Here is a 16,585-nt window from a genome sequence, read left to right on the forward strand (position 1 = left end):
TTGTTCTCGCATATCGTGGAACGATTGCTTTATTCGTAATTCGAGTTGCCCCCTCCTTGCCTTCTCCTCACCTATTTGTCTCTCCCGTTCGTTCGAATCTCGCACATTGTTGCCGGTTTGGGCCTGGGCCGATCTCTGCGCCGTAAAATCGACAGGGAAAATATCGAGCCTGGCGCCCACCACGTGGCTTTAGAAACGCCGATTATACTCGCGTGTCTGACTTTATGACAATGCTCACTCGAGCGGGAAACAAGATGAAAACGTCGTTACCGTTAACCGGAGTAATCTATGGTACGTCGTTATGTGCATAAATCCGTACAGAGACGCTTACAGTCGAAATTGTGCAATTTTGCCGATTATTTATACCATAATTTATCCCAGGATCGAGAGATTCTGTTCAGCGCGCGATAATCCACAATACTGGTTCCCAACCGATACAGATTGCCTGCCGGCTTATGCTCTCACCGGACGGCAGTGTTCAATTCGTTCTGAGACTGTCGACTCAACCGACCCTGAACCCACAATTAAAAAAAAAAAAAAAAAAAAAAATTTTANACTCAGCTATCACAGCTGGTTCAAACGTGTTACGGCATATTGGCTCGAAGATTCTCAGTAGCAGTTAAATAGCTCGATGTTTTGAGACGTAATTTGCTTCTTTTTTTCCCAACGTCTACGGAAACGATCGAGCTGAAAATGGCTTTTGCGAATAGTACAATCACAATTGCTCGTGAGTAACGTATAGATCCGTGAAAAGGAGGAGAAAAAAAAACGACTTCTCGGATAACGTCACGGATTCATCGGGCGTTTTTAAAATAATATAGTTCACTGGTGCATCGTTGAAAAACAAAACGAAAATTTCAGAGAGATATTTGCAATAATTGCCACAGACTTTTCCCCTGTAACACATGGTATAGTGCAAGGAGCTACTGTATCGTAAGTCGTATCAAAATGTACGTGCACGTGTAGGATACGTATTAAAATCGAAAACTGTTACGTATCGGACTAAGCCTTGGCATTAGGCAACTTTGATAAAACGTTAAATCAAATTCGTTCGTATCGCGAAGTAACATGTGTAGTATACTTAAATATTATTTATATTCAAAATATATGCACACACACACACACACGTGCGTGCGTGCGCGTGCTTCATATTCTTTTATTTTAGTAACGAAACAACTTCTTTTAAAAATTTACGTTCGAGTAAGATTATCGCGACTAGAGCTATCTCGAACGTTCTTAAACAGATGATCTCAGAACGAGATTACCACGTTCGAAAGATTTAACTATTGAATATCGAAATTTATGCACATCCCATTGCAAAACGTAAGACGAGAATCGGAAGATAAAAAAAAATATACATAATGCAAAATAATTGCATTTCGTTTTATCTATTCTTTTATCTTTTAGCTCCTTGTACTACCATGTAATTACATATTCGCGTAACAATTTCATTGCACTTTATAGTTCCCTGTTAAATGCGTTTTACATCCAGCGTAAAACAGAGAACAATTATTTCATCTCGAATTTAACAGACCAGACAATTAGACGATAAGATCGAGAGAAAAAAAAAATAAAAATCGCAATCGTGCACGTAAATATAATTATAATAATTATGATATATATATATATAATTATTATAGAGTAATTATACGTGAATACAAGTATTTAGATGCGTTATCGTCGTTAACGGACTAACTAAACTTCGGACGTGAAAGTGCGTACTGATCGTGTAAAAATAACCTCCGGGCTAGCGATTCGTAATACCTGCGTACGTAATTTAAATTGTAAAGACGAAAAGGAAACAAGTTCGAAACTTTCTCTTCCCGTATCCCGGCATATCGATTTTCTCCCAAGCCGTCGCACGACGCTAAACACCGAGAAGAAAAGAAAAGTCTCGCGAGTTTACATGCGACATAGCACCCGTTGTCCGTCCGTAGAAACGCACGTTTTTTCTACATAAATTTTCGACGTCACAAATCAATCAAATGATCATTATTCATCGCGGAGAGATGCTGCAGATAGATATCGTTTACACAGATAAAGAGATTTTACAGAAAATATAGAATAAACAATCGGAGAAAAATCGAAGTCGCGTGATAGCATCAATATCTTCCTGTCATCAGTCCCTCTCTCTCTCTCTCTCTCTCTCTCTCTCTCTCTCTCTCTCTCTCTCTCTCNACGCGCATTCACTTTCTCGTGTCAACATTCGCACCTGTTTCGCAAACTCATCCTACCTATGACCAATTGCTTTACCGCAAAAAGAATTGACGTAAGGGGGAATAGGAGCAATATTACTCGCAAGAAAATGACCGCGGATTATTCTATCGAGAACCTAAAAGAAAGAATGAAAAAACAAAAATAATAGAACAACACTGGCTAAAATGTATTACGTCAAATATAATTTTGCTCAGTCCGCGGATTGAAACAATTTTGCCTGCGGTAAAGAAAGGGGGAAAAAAAAGAAACAAAAGTAATGTGTGTACCTCAGAAATTATCTCGTATACACTAACCGCTGTTGAATTTAAATCGCAATATCAAACCGATATCGTATTCTCCATCATATATCGTAAGGCCTTATATCTCGCTAATACCGTCGTTAATATTACCCTTAATTGTTACCGTGTTATATTGCTATATCATATAAACAGAGTAAATCAAGTCCGTTTGTTGTCCAGTTTGTGGTTACAGAAGTGGTGCAGCAAATTCGTGATATGACAGTTGCGCCCGTAAACTGTGGACAATGAAAATCTCGGTACACGCTATATCCTGGACAAAGGAACGGCTCTCTTCAAGGACGGGTTGACTCGACGTCGGTTAACGTTAACCGTGCCTACTAAATCCTATCCCTCCTCCCCTCCACCGTTCGTGTCGTAGCTATCGACCGCGATTCAAGAAAGGATAGGCAACGACTATCCCGAGTTAGTTGAGCAAGGCTATCGAATAACCGCGTTAACATTCCCTTTGCCCCGTTAAATCTTCGTCCTCGATGTATCTATAGATCGTATACCTGACTGCGCATTTATAGCATTGGATGCAACTGCGTCCGGTGTGGAAGTTCAAACGTGTTTATACGAACGTCACATATATAATATCATTTCACCTCGGCGATCGGATTTCGTCGTATTCCACGCTGAGTCGTCAGGTCGGAATATGTATATATGCGTGTGTTTCTAAATAAAGCATCGCATTACGTTCATATGTAAATTTCTTGGACGTAACTGATAGAACGACTATCATAGCGATTTCTGATTAGTATACGGTCCGTAATCTGTTGTATGAATAAGAGACAAAGAAAGAGAGAGAGAGAGAGACGTTCCCAATTGTCTCGTTTACCATGGATGGATGAACTTGACAAGACTCGTTCGCCACTTTAATTCTCTCCTCTCCTCTTCTCTCCTCTCCTCTCACTCTCTCTCTCTCTCTCTCCCTCTTTTGCCATCCTGCAAGGGAGATCTTCCTAACTATAGTAAAAATAAACCTTAAATTTACGTTACGCGCAACTTGTCACTGGTTCCTTTGAAACATGCTAAGAGTCAAACACCAAATATGATCAAAATGTGAATTCGCTGCAGCGTTGCGATAATTAACGTAATGTACCCGAAGCATTCACACATGCATGCATGCATGCATGCAGGCAGGCAGGCACGCACGCACATATATACACACATACACGCACCACCGAAAACGTTCATTCGATTCTTTCATTCAGACTCCTCTCATTACACCGATCCTCTTTTCTCCTCGCTACGTCACAGTTACGCTCGATTGACTCTCACTCTCCTAACACACGCCTATGAAGTTCAATGCCTTATACGCCTGCACGGCTACTTCACTTGCAGCACATAACACACAGAATAGCAAGAAAATAAAAATATATCCAACAAAAAAAAGCGAAAGAAAAAAAAAACGGAAACTAAAAAGGGCTACCTGAAGTAAATCTCTCGTACGAGCCGCGTCTCTCTCGCAGTCCTTCCGAGATAATCGACCGACCGGAAAGTTCGTTACCAAAAATGATCAAACCCGCCAAGGAAAACCGTTGATACGGAAGCGTACTAAAATGTGATAACGATCGTTAGTCGGCCGGCTACTGAACGATCAATGTTGTCCGTGCTGGGGAGTGAGTCCCGATTGTGACGTTCTTAACGACGTAACGATTGTAACGATGCCAAAGATCAGGGACCAAAGTTCGACGGGATAAAAATGCGTACACGCGAGAACACTCGCGGAATGTCGGGAACGGGCGCGCGTTACGCGCGAGCACCCCAAGAGTTGCCACATAAGGAAGAAGATATCGCGCGCGCGCGAAAGATCAAACGCTCCCGGTTTTATCTTTTTCCGTTTCAAGCGGCGACATCGAAGCACATCGTTACCGAATCCGCAATAATGCAGCTTCGCTCTTATTCACGCGCTTGTCGTCTCGTCAGACCGAGGATCGTGAATCTCCTGTTCGAATTTCGCGTGTCGTGTTAATATGGATGATAATATATATATATGTATATATGTATATGTACGTGTCTCTTTCCGTATGTCCTTTTTGTAAGTTTAGCGGTATATGATAATCTAAAATACAATATGCTTATAGGTTTTGTCACAGACGGCGCGTGATGGAGTCCCAGAACGCGATATATATATGTGTGTATATATATATATATTCTGGTATATACACACATACATATGTATATATGTGTATATATATATATATATATATATCTCGTGGACAACGCGCATCGATCGCGGGCATCGAGACGCCGAGCACCGCGTTTATCGCGATATATAGTCTATCATTAGTCTGTATGCTGCGTATCTTAACGTAAAGAACAGACTGCGGCATTCACTCGGTGAATACTTGGTATTCGCGCGCGCGCACGCGATAAAATCGAAAGCCCGTGTGTAGCACGACCCGCACGCGGGGATGCAGCGATGTCTCACCGTTATCACCATCATCGTACGCATCGTTTATCGTAACCATGGCCCATCATTGTCGTCCCATCGTCGCGCCTTGCGATTGCGAGTTTCGAGACAGGCTGTCCCATCATCGTCGTCCTCTTTGGCCGAGGATCGACCACGATATTCTCTCTGTATCATACCTGACTCTTTACAAGCTGCTGCTGACGGCGGCCGACTCTTGAACGGCGTTGCTGGGTGCTTGGATATCAGGCCTGGATCTGCAGCACCATCGTCAGGTGCCTCGAGATATCCTGGACCGACTGGTGACAGCCGTTCATCAGTCTCGTGACCCAGTGGCTCGGCGGTTTCGGGAGGCTCGCGGGCGACGGCGGTTCCGAAAATTTGGCGCCCGCGTAAAAGCTGTTGTTGGTCGGGCTGCCGTTGCGCGGACTGCACTCGCCGCGTAGCGGCGAGTTCCTCGTGCTCTTGGACGGGGAGTGCTGCGGGCTGCAGCTCAATCGGCCGCCGCTGTTGGTCCTCACGTGGCGGCCGCCGCTGTGGAAGAACGGCGACGACTTGCTCGAACGATGGTAACGATGACAGTGGCGTTGGTGCCGCTCGGCCCCGACCACGTTCGGCGAGGCCTGCTGCTCAACTTTGTTGTTCAACTTGGGCGTGGAGTTCGTCATGGCTCGGATATCCACCTCCCTCTCGCGTCGGTTCGCTACTCGTCGTCACTCACCCTCACGTCCAACCCAACTGTAACACAAAGTTCCAGTCTGGATTTACTCTTTTTATCATTCCTCTTTCTCTCTCTCTCTCTCTCTTTAACCTAGCCGTAAGTAATACACACGCTTTTAAAAACGTTTCCAATAAGCCATTGTGCGGTGAAAGAGCTCGGAGCTCCTTTGGAAAGTGAAGCGTATATCCGACACGTGTGAAAGCAAATAACAAGCGCTTTCATTAGTTGTGAGATTTTCTTGTGGCACGATCAGCAGTATTTAATGTTGTTGACGATGCTTGTGAGCGATGTAATTGTGCTCTCACGCCGGTGATGATCTACAATTGGATTTTGCAGCGCAACTTTTCGAACGGGACTACGGTAAAAACATCACGGTGGTGACGAAAGTGCGTCACCTGGTCGCGGATAATTTGTCGAAATTCTTTCGTAGATTCCGCGAATTCTTTCTCGGCGGTATTCACAAGTTTCGCAGGAAATCGTGAATTACGAAGATGCGCGTAGTCTATGTCTATCGTACGAAACGTACTTCATGAGACTGACCTACAGCGTAGTCAGTATTTCGCGCGACTGTGTTTACATAACAAAGATAAATGAGACGCGCAATGACCCTGCGCCGAGCACGATTCTCCGATAGGTCGCGCATTTTTCCTCCGTATAAATATTGACTGCCGCGTTATCGCGAGAGAATAAAGCTCCGAGGGACGTGAAATAAAAAAAAAAGAACGCGCTCTCTCTTTACAACGCGACAAACATTATTCATCTATATTTTTATTGTAATGTTTAAATAATTAACATTATCGCAATTAGCAATACATGCGTCGAAATTAGCGCGGTTTCGATAGTATTTTTGTATATTTATCTTTGTAACATACTTTGTAATACACACACACACGCACCTGTTTTCTTATCAAAATCTTTATGCCACACGGGCATGAGCAAAACAAGATACAATAGTCCGTATTCTGAACTCACTTTTATCGATAAGTGTGACTCGAAGAGTGGCTTAGGAACCATCTGATTGGCTGAGAAACCATACTTAAGACACTTTTATTGATAAAAAAAAAATGAGTTCAGGATATGGGCCAATGAATACATGAATGTTCTTCACTTCCTCTTTTTAGCGCCTTATTTTATTCTTATTAATTTAAAATTTTTTTAATTAATTAAAAAAATAACAAATCTCATTTCTTTTTCTCTCCTTTGTGTGTATTTTTACGTCTATTCATATTCAATGCACATGGATATGTTTCACAATCAAAGCTATATACAAAAAATTCATAAAATTGATTGATAAATCTGAACACGATAATACATTATCACGTACATTTTATATATCATTGCAAAATATTTATATTATACGCAAGAGTATACTTATTGTCAGCTTTTTTATCTTCACTATCGCACGACAGCATATGAGCCAGACGCAATAAAACTAAACAGTGGAATTTGCCGGAAGCCAGATAAAAAAAAAAAACACACTGACAGATACCCATGTTATCATAATGAAACACTACCCGAGGTGGAGAGTGTGTTCTGGCACTTACTTCCAGCGCCTTATAATATCTTATCATCTCGTTTTCCCGCAATAAGATCCGGGAGGCTTTGTTTACCCGGTACTTGCCAGACAGGACATCGGCATGGATATTATACCACGATATCTCAAGAGCAAGTTGCGATCAACCGGGACGGAAAGCGAAGCTAGGGGCATAATACGGATGTAATGAATTTTTTCCTCACCGTTAGCGTTCGCGGGTTGCCTCTCGGGAGACGATATCCCGCGTTCCCGTATTCGGCGTCCGTGTTCAGCAATTTTTCAAACTGCGCAATAGCCACGGTATCCAGGGCAGAGCGATGGCGGCGACGGCGATAGTGGTGATGATGATGATGATGATGGTAGTAGTAGCGGTAGTGATGGTGGGGACGATAACGACGACGACGGCAACGCGGAGGAATAAGCACGGTGCGGCTCCCCGGGAACCTGTTAGCGCGATGCTACCTCGTTTCAAGCTCCTCTTCCCTCGCAGTCCTCCCAGTGCGCATCGCTCGCAAATTCGACCACATCCGGTGACCGTTGGCCACCACCGCGCCTCCTTCCTCTCCGCTCGTCTTCTCTCTTCTCCTTCGCCTCTTCCTCTCCGCCGACTTCCACTGCTTCCAACGCTTTTTCCTGGTTCTCGCGCGACCTACTCTCCCGAATGAGGAACACACGCTCCGCCCGCTGCCCGACACGGTGACAATGCTGCTGCTCCACGCCAACCGTTCCCACTTGCGCGAAGGCACGCAAAATGGCGAACGCGATATACGGTTTGTTTGTTTTCCCAGCGAGTATCGCTTCCACGCCCGACCGTGATCTCTCACACCGACCGACGATCCGTACGCGTGTTCGCGCACCTTCGCGGCCGTCAACGCTTCCCTCGAGGATCGGAGTCCCCTCTCGCCGAAGTCGTGCGCGTTTCGCGTGTGTACGTGACGACGCACGGACGTATTGCTCGTTCGCGCTATTGCTGCTTCCGTTCTCCGCTTGTGCTCCCTCCGATGTGCGCTGTGTCACGCCGTGTTCTCCAGTCGATCAATCTCGTTAATCGCTCCCTATCTCTCTCTCTCTCTCTCACTTAACTTCTCGCCGGACTCTACGCCGCACAAATGCATAACAGTCGTTACAGCGGATACTGCGCTCGTACTCCATCCTGTGTCCTCCAATGTTCCTCACTGACTCGCAGTGTTCTGTTTTGGCCTTTTTAAACTTCCTCTCCCCTCTCGCTGTCGCATCGAGACGAATATGCGCAGTAGCGCGTCACTTGCAGGATTCGTGGCTTCTGCATAAAGAACGCGGAAGCGTTCAGCTAGCCAATAAACTTTCAGTTCTCACGGAATAACGGCACGTTCATTGGCTACCGCAATCGCTTCTCACCGTGCGGCGAACATTTTCGCCTTAAGCCGGATTTACAATAGGTGAGCTTTACGCCGTAAGAAATTAACCAATCACAGTCGAATATGAAGAGAATAATTAACTTAATTAGCTTAAGGCTTAAAATATCTACTGTAGACCAATAATTAAGAAGTGCAAACTAAGAGTAGAGTTTTGGAATGCAACTCTAGAAGTTTTTACTCACTTTTTGGCTCTGGCAAACTAGCACAACGCGACGCGTGATATCCAATGAGCGTACAGCTCTTCCGGAATATCAGTACGCCCATTGGATATCAAGTTCACTATAGAGTTCGTTAAACTAAAAAGTTTAGTGAACTTCGCTCTGATTGGCCAAATTTTAATCCAATTTTAGGCCGATCATAGTCAAATCTTATATTTAAGACGGTCTTATGTATATCAACCAATCATCGATGTGAGCTATCGAATCCTGTCCTCGGCCATTTCGTGTTTTCGATCTGCTGACTCGGCCCGATTTCAGCAGCTTTTAGTAATCTTTGCAGTGCTGTAACCTCTGGTTCAAATAATATATACTATAGTTTGCAATACTGTAGCGATTAGTCTGAGTCGAGTCAGCAAACCAGAAACGCCATTTGTCTAAAAAGTCTTCACAGGGAGAGAGTGGCAAACTCGTTACGTGACTCTGTCTTCTGATTAGTCGTAAGTATCAAACTTCCTGCTGGGCATGTAATAATGTACACGAAACACGGAAATTTGAAAATGTATATATTCATATTTTTATTTCATTTATATAAAATGGAAGAGACAAGTATTTTCAAGTCTCAGGCCTGAAACACGATGGCCTATATTCAGAACACATTTACAACGATGTTTAGCGCTCTAACTAGTTGTAAAAAGATACGAATATTCTCAAGCTGCGTTCGCGAGTTGTGCATGAAACTACATTACTGATGCGCAGCGCTTCGAAATCTTGTCCCGTTTTGTCCATGCGCATGAAATGCTTCAGTTATTTAGAACGGTTGCCTGCGCGTTCTGCGCACTAATGCGAATTGAAAATGGACACCATGCGAAACGGTTAACAAACGAATTCCAGTAATTGTAATCTCTTCATTGATACTTTTAAATAAAAACGACGAAAGTGATGGTTCCGAATCGAGCGATAGTGAAGATAAAGTTGAAGACGCATCTTTAAAGCCAGCGGCACATGATGCTTCTTTTCGTGCTGAATTGCTTGCTGGATAGAAATACTGCGTTCTGATTGGCGCATTTCCAAAAATGAATGACAAAACACCAATCAAAACGCAGTATTTCCATCCAACAAGCAATCCAGCACGAAAACAAGCATCGTGTGCCGCTGTTTTTATACTATAAACGCGATAATAATAGTGCTCTATTAGGAAAAGTCGATAATTATGTGTTTTTATTGCAAAATACCGACTCAGAGCTACTGATAAGTTGACTTGTTAGCGCGCTAATATTGTTATAAGAGCGTTCAGAATACAGGCCAGTACTTGTTCAGCAGAAAAAGCAGTTTAGTAGCATTTTTGTGATTATTGCTTCTGATTGGTACATATTTCTAGATATATGAATCTAAAAAATACTTCAATCGTGTACAATAATCACAATGCGTTTATTAAACTGCTTTTCCTGCTAAACGCAGGAAATATGTCGGAGTCGGATATCAGCAACTGATAGTACAAAGAAAAAATTTATTTTTTGAAAATTTCTACAATACGTTCTACAATACGCCATATATCGTTGTCTGATGTCCAATGAGGAGAACTCGTTTTCGAAAGATAAATTATCTCATTGGACCATTGGCTGTGTGTTTCGATATCTAATTGATTGGTCAATTTCCTACTGTAATTGTAATTATACTAACTATAGAACAATCCAATATCCAATAAAAGACTTTTTACGGTTCCTAGTTAGAAATATTTTTACCCCCAGAAAAGGTATTTTCTTATTGGATATCGAAAATCATACGTCGATATCGAGCAATGCGAATCCAGCATAACATTTGACCATGAATATCGCCCTACAACCGCCTTTTATTTTATGTCCAAATATCTATCTATTTCATTTCAAATGCAGAAAGTGCTAGTGAGTGCAGTGTTAAAACAAACATCCAAAACTAGATATATTCTAAGAACGTTGTGAACTCAATTCAAAGTGTCGGCACTCTTCCTTTAACTACTAATCGTAGTTAACCTTCATGGCTTCTAACAAATAATTTCTTATCGATGATCTGAACGGGCGAAACTTTTACATCTTTTATGTAGTTGGTAAGTATAAAATATTATTTTTGTATTAATATAGTGATATTCCATTATTATTTACAACATTAAGATACCTATCTAATTGACGTGTGAATGTTTTTTTTTAAATATGATTAAAAGTTTATACATAAAAATTCCCCAACATAATCAACAGTGTAGATTTCTTATCTGATTGGTCATTTATCGATGATACTGCATAGATTCGAATAGAACGGTTTATCAAGTTTATGGGGTATTGTGAGTAAACAAAGAAACGTGGCAGGTTTCTGTGTGCTTTATTTTTCTTGTGGTCGAAAAAGATAATCAATGGAAATTTCGTCCACATTCATATAATCCATATAAACAAATATAAATTGCTTTTCTTTAAATGATTATTTCTTTTTTTATGTTTCTAGTAAACTTTCCTTTATGAGCATTTTTTCTTTTGCGCGTTTTTTTAGATGAGTTTACATTTGTTTAATTCCTGACATATTTATTTCATCATTTCTTGATCTTATGAAAAACAGGCAGGGGAGCAGGATGATGTATGAAAAAATCCTTGAAGATGCGCAAGAAATNATAAACTTTCCTTTATGAGCAGTTTTTCTTTTGCGCGTTTTTTTAGATGAGTTTATATTTGTTTAATTCCTGACATATTTATTTCATCATTTCTTGATCTTATGAAAAACAGGCAGGGGAGCAGGATGATGTATGAAAAAATCCTTGAAGATGCGCAAGAAATAAAAAGACGGTTGTCGGCATTAGGAGAAAATGTTAATGAAGATGCAATATGTGAACTGCTGCAGAGTTGTGGTCCTAATTACGAACTGGAGCATATCATTAACATGATTACAGAAAATTGGAATCCCGACCGTCAAAATGATTTGGATGAAACTGGAACTTCCATCACAGATATATCATCTATTATAGACAAATCTGAGATACATGGTAATGACAAAATTTCTAATCTTGAAGATTTCATACAAGAATATGCTGAAACATCAGATGCTTCATCAGATTATGATGACAGAGATGATTATTATACTGCCACTAATTGGGACGATATTTCAGTAGTAGATACTGTAACACGATCCATATCATCTCCTTTAGAACCATGTGATACATCATCATCAAATCATAATAGTGAAGCCATAGCTGTTCCTCCTGAAGTAGAATTTTTAGAGGAAAATAATAATGATCCTAATAATAACTTAGATTCTGTCCAGATACTTCAAGAATTACAAAATAATTCTCCAGACGTTTATGACAGGAGAGATTCAAGTATAGAATCCTGTGTAGGATTCACCGGAAAACCTGAGAGTCCAAAGCCAGGTTGCAGTAAAGATTCCCATGATACGTTCATACCTCATAAATATTCTAAACTACATTCTGAAGCAGAACAAATAAACGTTCTTTTACCTCGGTTTAAACATGATGTAATTTATGAGACATTGCGTTACAATTGTAACGCGAAAAATCGTATTGAACTTACATTATGGGATTTGTTGCCGGACAGGAGACCAAAACCTCAAATCCCATCCAAACGAAAACTTGTGGATGACGTGTATCATACAGATCATAAGAAAAATCTCGCAGAGATACCTGAAGATGATGTAGAAATTACATTTATTCAATCAATGGAAAAACCACATTCTACATGTAAGAAACATTCACATACAAAGAAACATGTGACAGATGTAATATTAGTTGAGAATGATACAATTAGCGATGCCAGTCAACAAAGTGTAGTTCCTTTTACAAAAGCAAAATTAAATAAAATTGATAAATCTGATAACAATATTGATACGTGTAGTGTATCTGATAAAAATAAACTTTATGAATCAACTACTATTATGGAGGAGCCATTATCACCTGCATGTAAAAAAGATCCACATACAAAGAAACATCAAACAGATATATTAGTTGAGAATGGCATGATTACTGATGCCAGTCAACAAGGTGTAGTTCCTACTACAAAAGTAAAATTAAGTAAAACAGATAAATCTGGTGATAATATTGATACATGTAGTGTATCTGATAAAGAGGAACTTGATGAATCTACCATCAAGGAGAAACTTTTACCAAAGGTTGATATAAAAAATGAAGAATTACAATGTATGGTTACAGAGGATTTGCAAGTAATATTACAAAAGGAAAGAGCAGGTGAGACAATACAGCATAACTATTTCACGGCCGTTCCTCTATTACGACCATCAAAATTAACATATATTTCGAATCATAAGTATATTCCATTAAGACCATCACTGGTACCAACTCCTATCTTATCACCACCAAAATTCAAAATCCCAAAAGATCGAAAACCAATATCTACGCGACTTATGATGGTACCAATTCAAAACCCTGGGAAATCAGCTGTGTTAAAACAAAACACTGAAGAAGATGTGTCCTTGGACACACCAGCGAATAGAAGAAATAATCAAACATCGGACGTGAATATAGCTCAGTCACGTTCATTTGTTGATCTCACACAGGAAAATATAACCAATTCGCAAGACAAAACAGTGTTAAATGTAAAGACGGAAAATACTAAGTTATCGAAGAATAATCCATCGCACAGTTTACAACCGAACAGTACAAAAAATATACCCATTTTAAATACTATTAAAGACGTTAATAGTAGTAAAAGTGAAGTTAAAGATTTGGAGCCAGAAAGAAGGGATAACAATACACCTCAGGTTTATTTCTCATCTTTCTAGTAGAAGGGATGAGGAAAACAGAGATATAAACAAAGTTAATTTTTGATTTCAGGTCATGCCTTCAACCAGTAAAGAAGTAAATACAAGTGCAACTAAACAATTAGAAATGCTAGGGTCTTTGCAACAATCTGATGGCAAACAAAGTCAAACATTGTTAAATAAGACTACGGAGTGGATTGTACCTTCTAATTCTGCTAACGATCTTGTGACGATACATTATATTAGTACAAATACGCTACCTCGACAGGCATCGACATCTGACTTTGTAGTTGAGAATGTACAGCAAGGTAAGTTCATTATATCGCAAATATGTTGCTAATATATGTGATATAATAAATATTAATATTTTATGTACAGAAGCAGGATGCACAATAAGGAAAGAACAAAAAAATAGCGAGAATAATACCAGTGATAAAAAAGTAACATTGAGCCAAGGAGCTCTTAAAATATATTTCAAACTAATACCAATGTTCCCATGTGTAGATACTAAATTCATTAGACAATTATGCCATGAATATGTTAAAGATGAAGATCTACTAACAGATGAAACAGTTATATTGCAAGCTTTAATTGATTACTTGCTTAATCACAGTCAAGAGCATCCGAATCTTAAAAAGCCTGAACCTTTACCAGAACCGGATAATTTGGATGTAAATGAGCAGTATGTCAATTTATTGGAAATATTTCCAAAAGCAGATCCTACATACTTAAGAGGTGTAGCTGAACAAATGTATGATAAGCCTGATATGATAAAACAATTTGTTCAATCGAAACTCGAAAATCCAGATTATCCAACCAGAGAGCAATATCTGGCTAAAAAGAAAATTACAGAACAACAGAAGCAATATACTACAGGCTTTCAAGTGACACAATTCTTAGAGATATTTCCAGATCCATTTTCATACTTCGAGGATGATAAGAGAGAATGTCGATTTGACATACATGCAGTAGACTTTCTGAAACATCACTTTAATAAAATTAGGGTAATTGATATGATATACATGATATTGCATTATATACACATTATATATACATTTTACACACACACACACACACACACACACACATATATTAAATATGGTATTTTTGCAGGTAAATACTTTGTTAAATATATATGCTCAGTATAAACATAATTTAACTTTAACTGCTAAAACCTTGGAAACTCTAAATCCCGATATGAAGACTAAACGAATCTATCCGTTGGTGCAATCAGAAAATATACCAGTTCTTCAAGAATGTGCTTTTATACAACATAAAGCAGAACTACGGGCATATTTGAACGAACTGAAAGAAGACGAAGAGAAAGAATTTAACGAACTTAAGGTACTGCACAAAGTAGAAAGAAAACATCCATAGACAAACACTTAGAAATAGAAATTTTTTAATAAGATAATCAAGTAATCAAGATAATCAAGATAATCAAGTAGCGACTGGAATATTAATCGATTTTATATGAACAAGAAATGTTATTGTCATTATTATTATTATTCTTTTAGGCGAAAAATGAACTTCTTGAATGCCAATGTTGTTATGACAATGAATGTATGCCATCCAAATGTTCCACGTGCGAGGATGGCCATATTTTTTGTAATTCGTGCATTGCAAAGTGTACAGATGTGAAATTAGCAGAGGGCGAGACGCATATCCATTGCTTGATAGATTGCGGCAGTGAATTTCACCTTTCCGTGCTTCAATATGTGCTGCCTCCAACTAAATTCAGCATTCTTCTTCAGAAACGACAAGAAGCTGAGGTAATGGCTGCTGGATTGGAAGGTTTAGTGTCATGTCCATTTTGTCACTTTGCATCTATACCTCCACAAGAGGATAAAATATTCAAATGTTTTAATCCCGACTGCATGAAGGAGTCGTGTCGGTCAGTATGATTATTTTATTAAACACATTAAACATTTTCTTAGAATCATTAAAAGATTAACAAAAATGCAAGTTAGAAAACAGACTATATGAGTCTCTACAATTATATGCTAATAGATTGTTTTGTTGTTAGATTGTGTAAAGAAATTAATCACTTACCTCTTAAATGTAATGAAACTAAGTCCGATGCCGCGCGTTTGTACTTGGAAGAAAAAATGTCTGAAGCCCTGATACGGAAGTGTTATCGTTGTGCACGAACATTTTTTAAAGAGGAAGGGTGTAATAAAATGACTTGTCTGTGTGGTGCTCAAATGTGTTACATTTGTGATAAGCCAATATCCAATTATGGGCATTTCAAAGGTCAAGGATCAATGGCATCTAACCTGTAAGTATTAATATATTTGATGTTTATACAATTGAACACTTTTTCGCTTTGTTCTTACATTCATTTTATAATTTTTAATATAGTTGTCCACTGTGGAGCGACGATCGTCGTATGAATGCTGAAGCTGTAATTCATGTCTGTAAGGAAACCATGAAGCAGATCAAGGAAAAGAATCCTGAAGTCGAAATAAATGCCGATGCTCTTTTACCAAAGTTACCGCCTAAAATTAGAGGCCCGCATGATGATATCGCTCATGCAAATGTATTGCCGGTATGCATATAGTATATATATATTTCAATAAATATACCCCTTGTTAATTTAAGTATAAATTTATGCATGTTTTATACACACATTTATATATTGACGTATTTATACATGTACAAAATATTGACCGGAATATTTCAATATCCTTTAATTCATATTTTAAAGGAATATTCTGTTTTAATTATATATAGATATTTGAAAACTAATAATTTATTTTCCAGGCACATGCAAATAGGGTTGCAAGACACATTCCATGACAACTTTACGATAATATTAACTGTTTCTCCCTATGTTTTGTTTTAATATATCTATTATTATATCTATTATATCTAGATTAATTTTAGATTATATTCGCACATAGAACATTTCTTGTAACATACAATTTACCTCATATGCCTGTTTTATATCTTATAAATTCAAATAGTCTATTTCATATCATACAGTTTTATTACGAGTAGTGTTTAAGACAGCATTTTGTAGGCCAAAGGCTTTTGCTAGTCTTACGCAATTATGTGCAACATGAAAATGAAAATACTGGTAAAGTAACAGAACCAGAACTTGTGATTTGTGAAA

The 16,585-nt window shown here is 39.1% G+C and overlaps 2 protein-coding genes across 5 annotated transcripts; one reads left to right on the plus strand and one right to left on the minus strand.

The window, feature by feature from the left end:
* Positions 1-5,075: 5,075 nt before the first annotated feature.
* Positions 5,076-8,329, minus strand: LOC106750752 (proline-rich nuclear receptor coactivator 2-like). The gene is made up of 2 exons (XM_014631289.1): positions 7,367-8,329; positions 5,076-5,646 (listed from the first exon to the last, which is right to left on the minus strand). Exon 2 carries the CDS (start codon positions 5,574-5,576, stop codon positions 5,154-5,156), a length of 423 nt encoding a protein of 140 aa, XP_014486775.1. The 5' UTR covers positions 5,577-5,646; positions 7,367-8,329; the 3' UTR covers positions 5,076-5,153.
* An 801-nt stretch (positions 8,330-9,130) lies between these two features.
* Positions 9,131-16,445, plus strand: LOC106750780. 4 transcript variants are annotated; one of them, XM_014631351.1, is made up of 10 exons: positions 9,131-9,215; positions 10,611-10,801; positions 11,466-13,470; positions 13,544-13,778; positions 13,849-14,474; positions 14,584-14,814; positions 14,988-15,364; positions 15,497-15,748; positions 15,832-16,018; positions 16,234-16,445. In XM_014631351.1, exons 3-10 carry the CDS (start codon positions 11,479-11,481, stop codon positions 16,267-16,269), a joined length of 3,936 nt encoding a protein of 1,311 aa, XP_014486837.1. In that variant the 5' UTR covers positions 9,131-9,215; positions 10,611-10,801; positions 11,466-11,478; the 3' UTR covers positions 16,270-16,445. The 4 variants fall into 4 exon arrangements, with proteins under 4 accessions (XP_014486837.1, XP_014486836.1, XP_014486835.1 ...); XM_014631350.1 differs by lacking the exon at positions 9,131-9,215 and having other exon boundaries at positions 10,520-10,801; XM_014631349.1 differs by lacking the exons at positions 9,131-9,215; positions 10,611-10,801 and adding an exon at positions 10,845-11,339 and having other exon boundaries at positions 11,504-13,470.
* The last annotated feature ends 140 nt before the right edge of the window (positions 16,446-16,585 follow it).

The sequence above is a fragment of the Dinoponera quadriceps genome, unplaced genomic scaffold (assembly GCF_001313825.1).
Source record: "Dinoponera quadriceps isolate SergipeBrazil2010 unplaced genomic scaffold, ASM131382v1 scaffold5021, whole genome shotgun sequence".
Taxonomy (NCBI): domain Eukaryota; kingdom Metazoa; phylum Arthropoda; class Insecta; order Hymenoptera; family Formicidae; genus Dinoponera; species Dinoponera quadriceps.

Excerpts from the sequence above, each read along its gene's own strand:
- LOC106750752 (XM_014631289.1), bottom strand. The coding sequence starts at position 5,576 with ATGACGAACTCCACGCCCAAGTTGAACAACAAAGTTGAGCAGCAGGCC.
- LOC106750780 (XM_014631349.1), top strand. The coding sequence starts at position 11,291 with ATGAAAAACAGGCAGGGGAGCAGGATGATGTATGAAAAAATCCTTGAA. Across the intron at positions 13,471-13,543 it reads GGGATAACAATACACCTCAG|GTCATGCCTTCAACCAGTAA; the intron begins GTTTATTTCTCA and ends TTTTGATTTCAG. Across the intron at positions 16,019-16,233 it reads CTCATGCAAATGTATTGCCG|GCACATGCAAATAGGGTTGC; the intron begins GTATGCATATAG and ends TTTATTTTCCAG.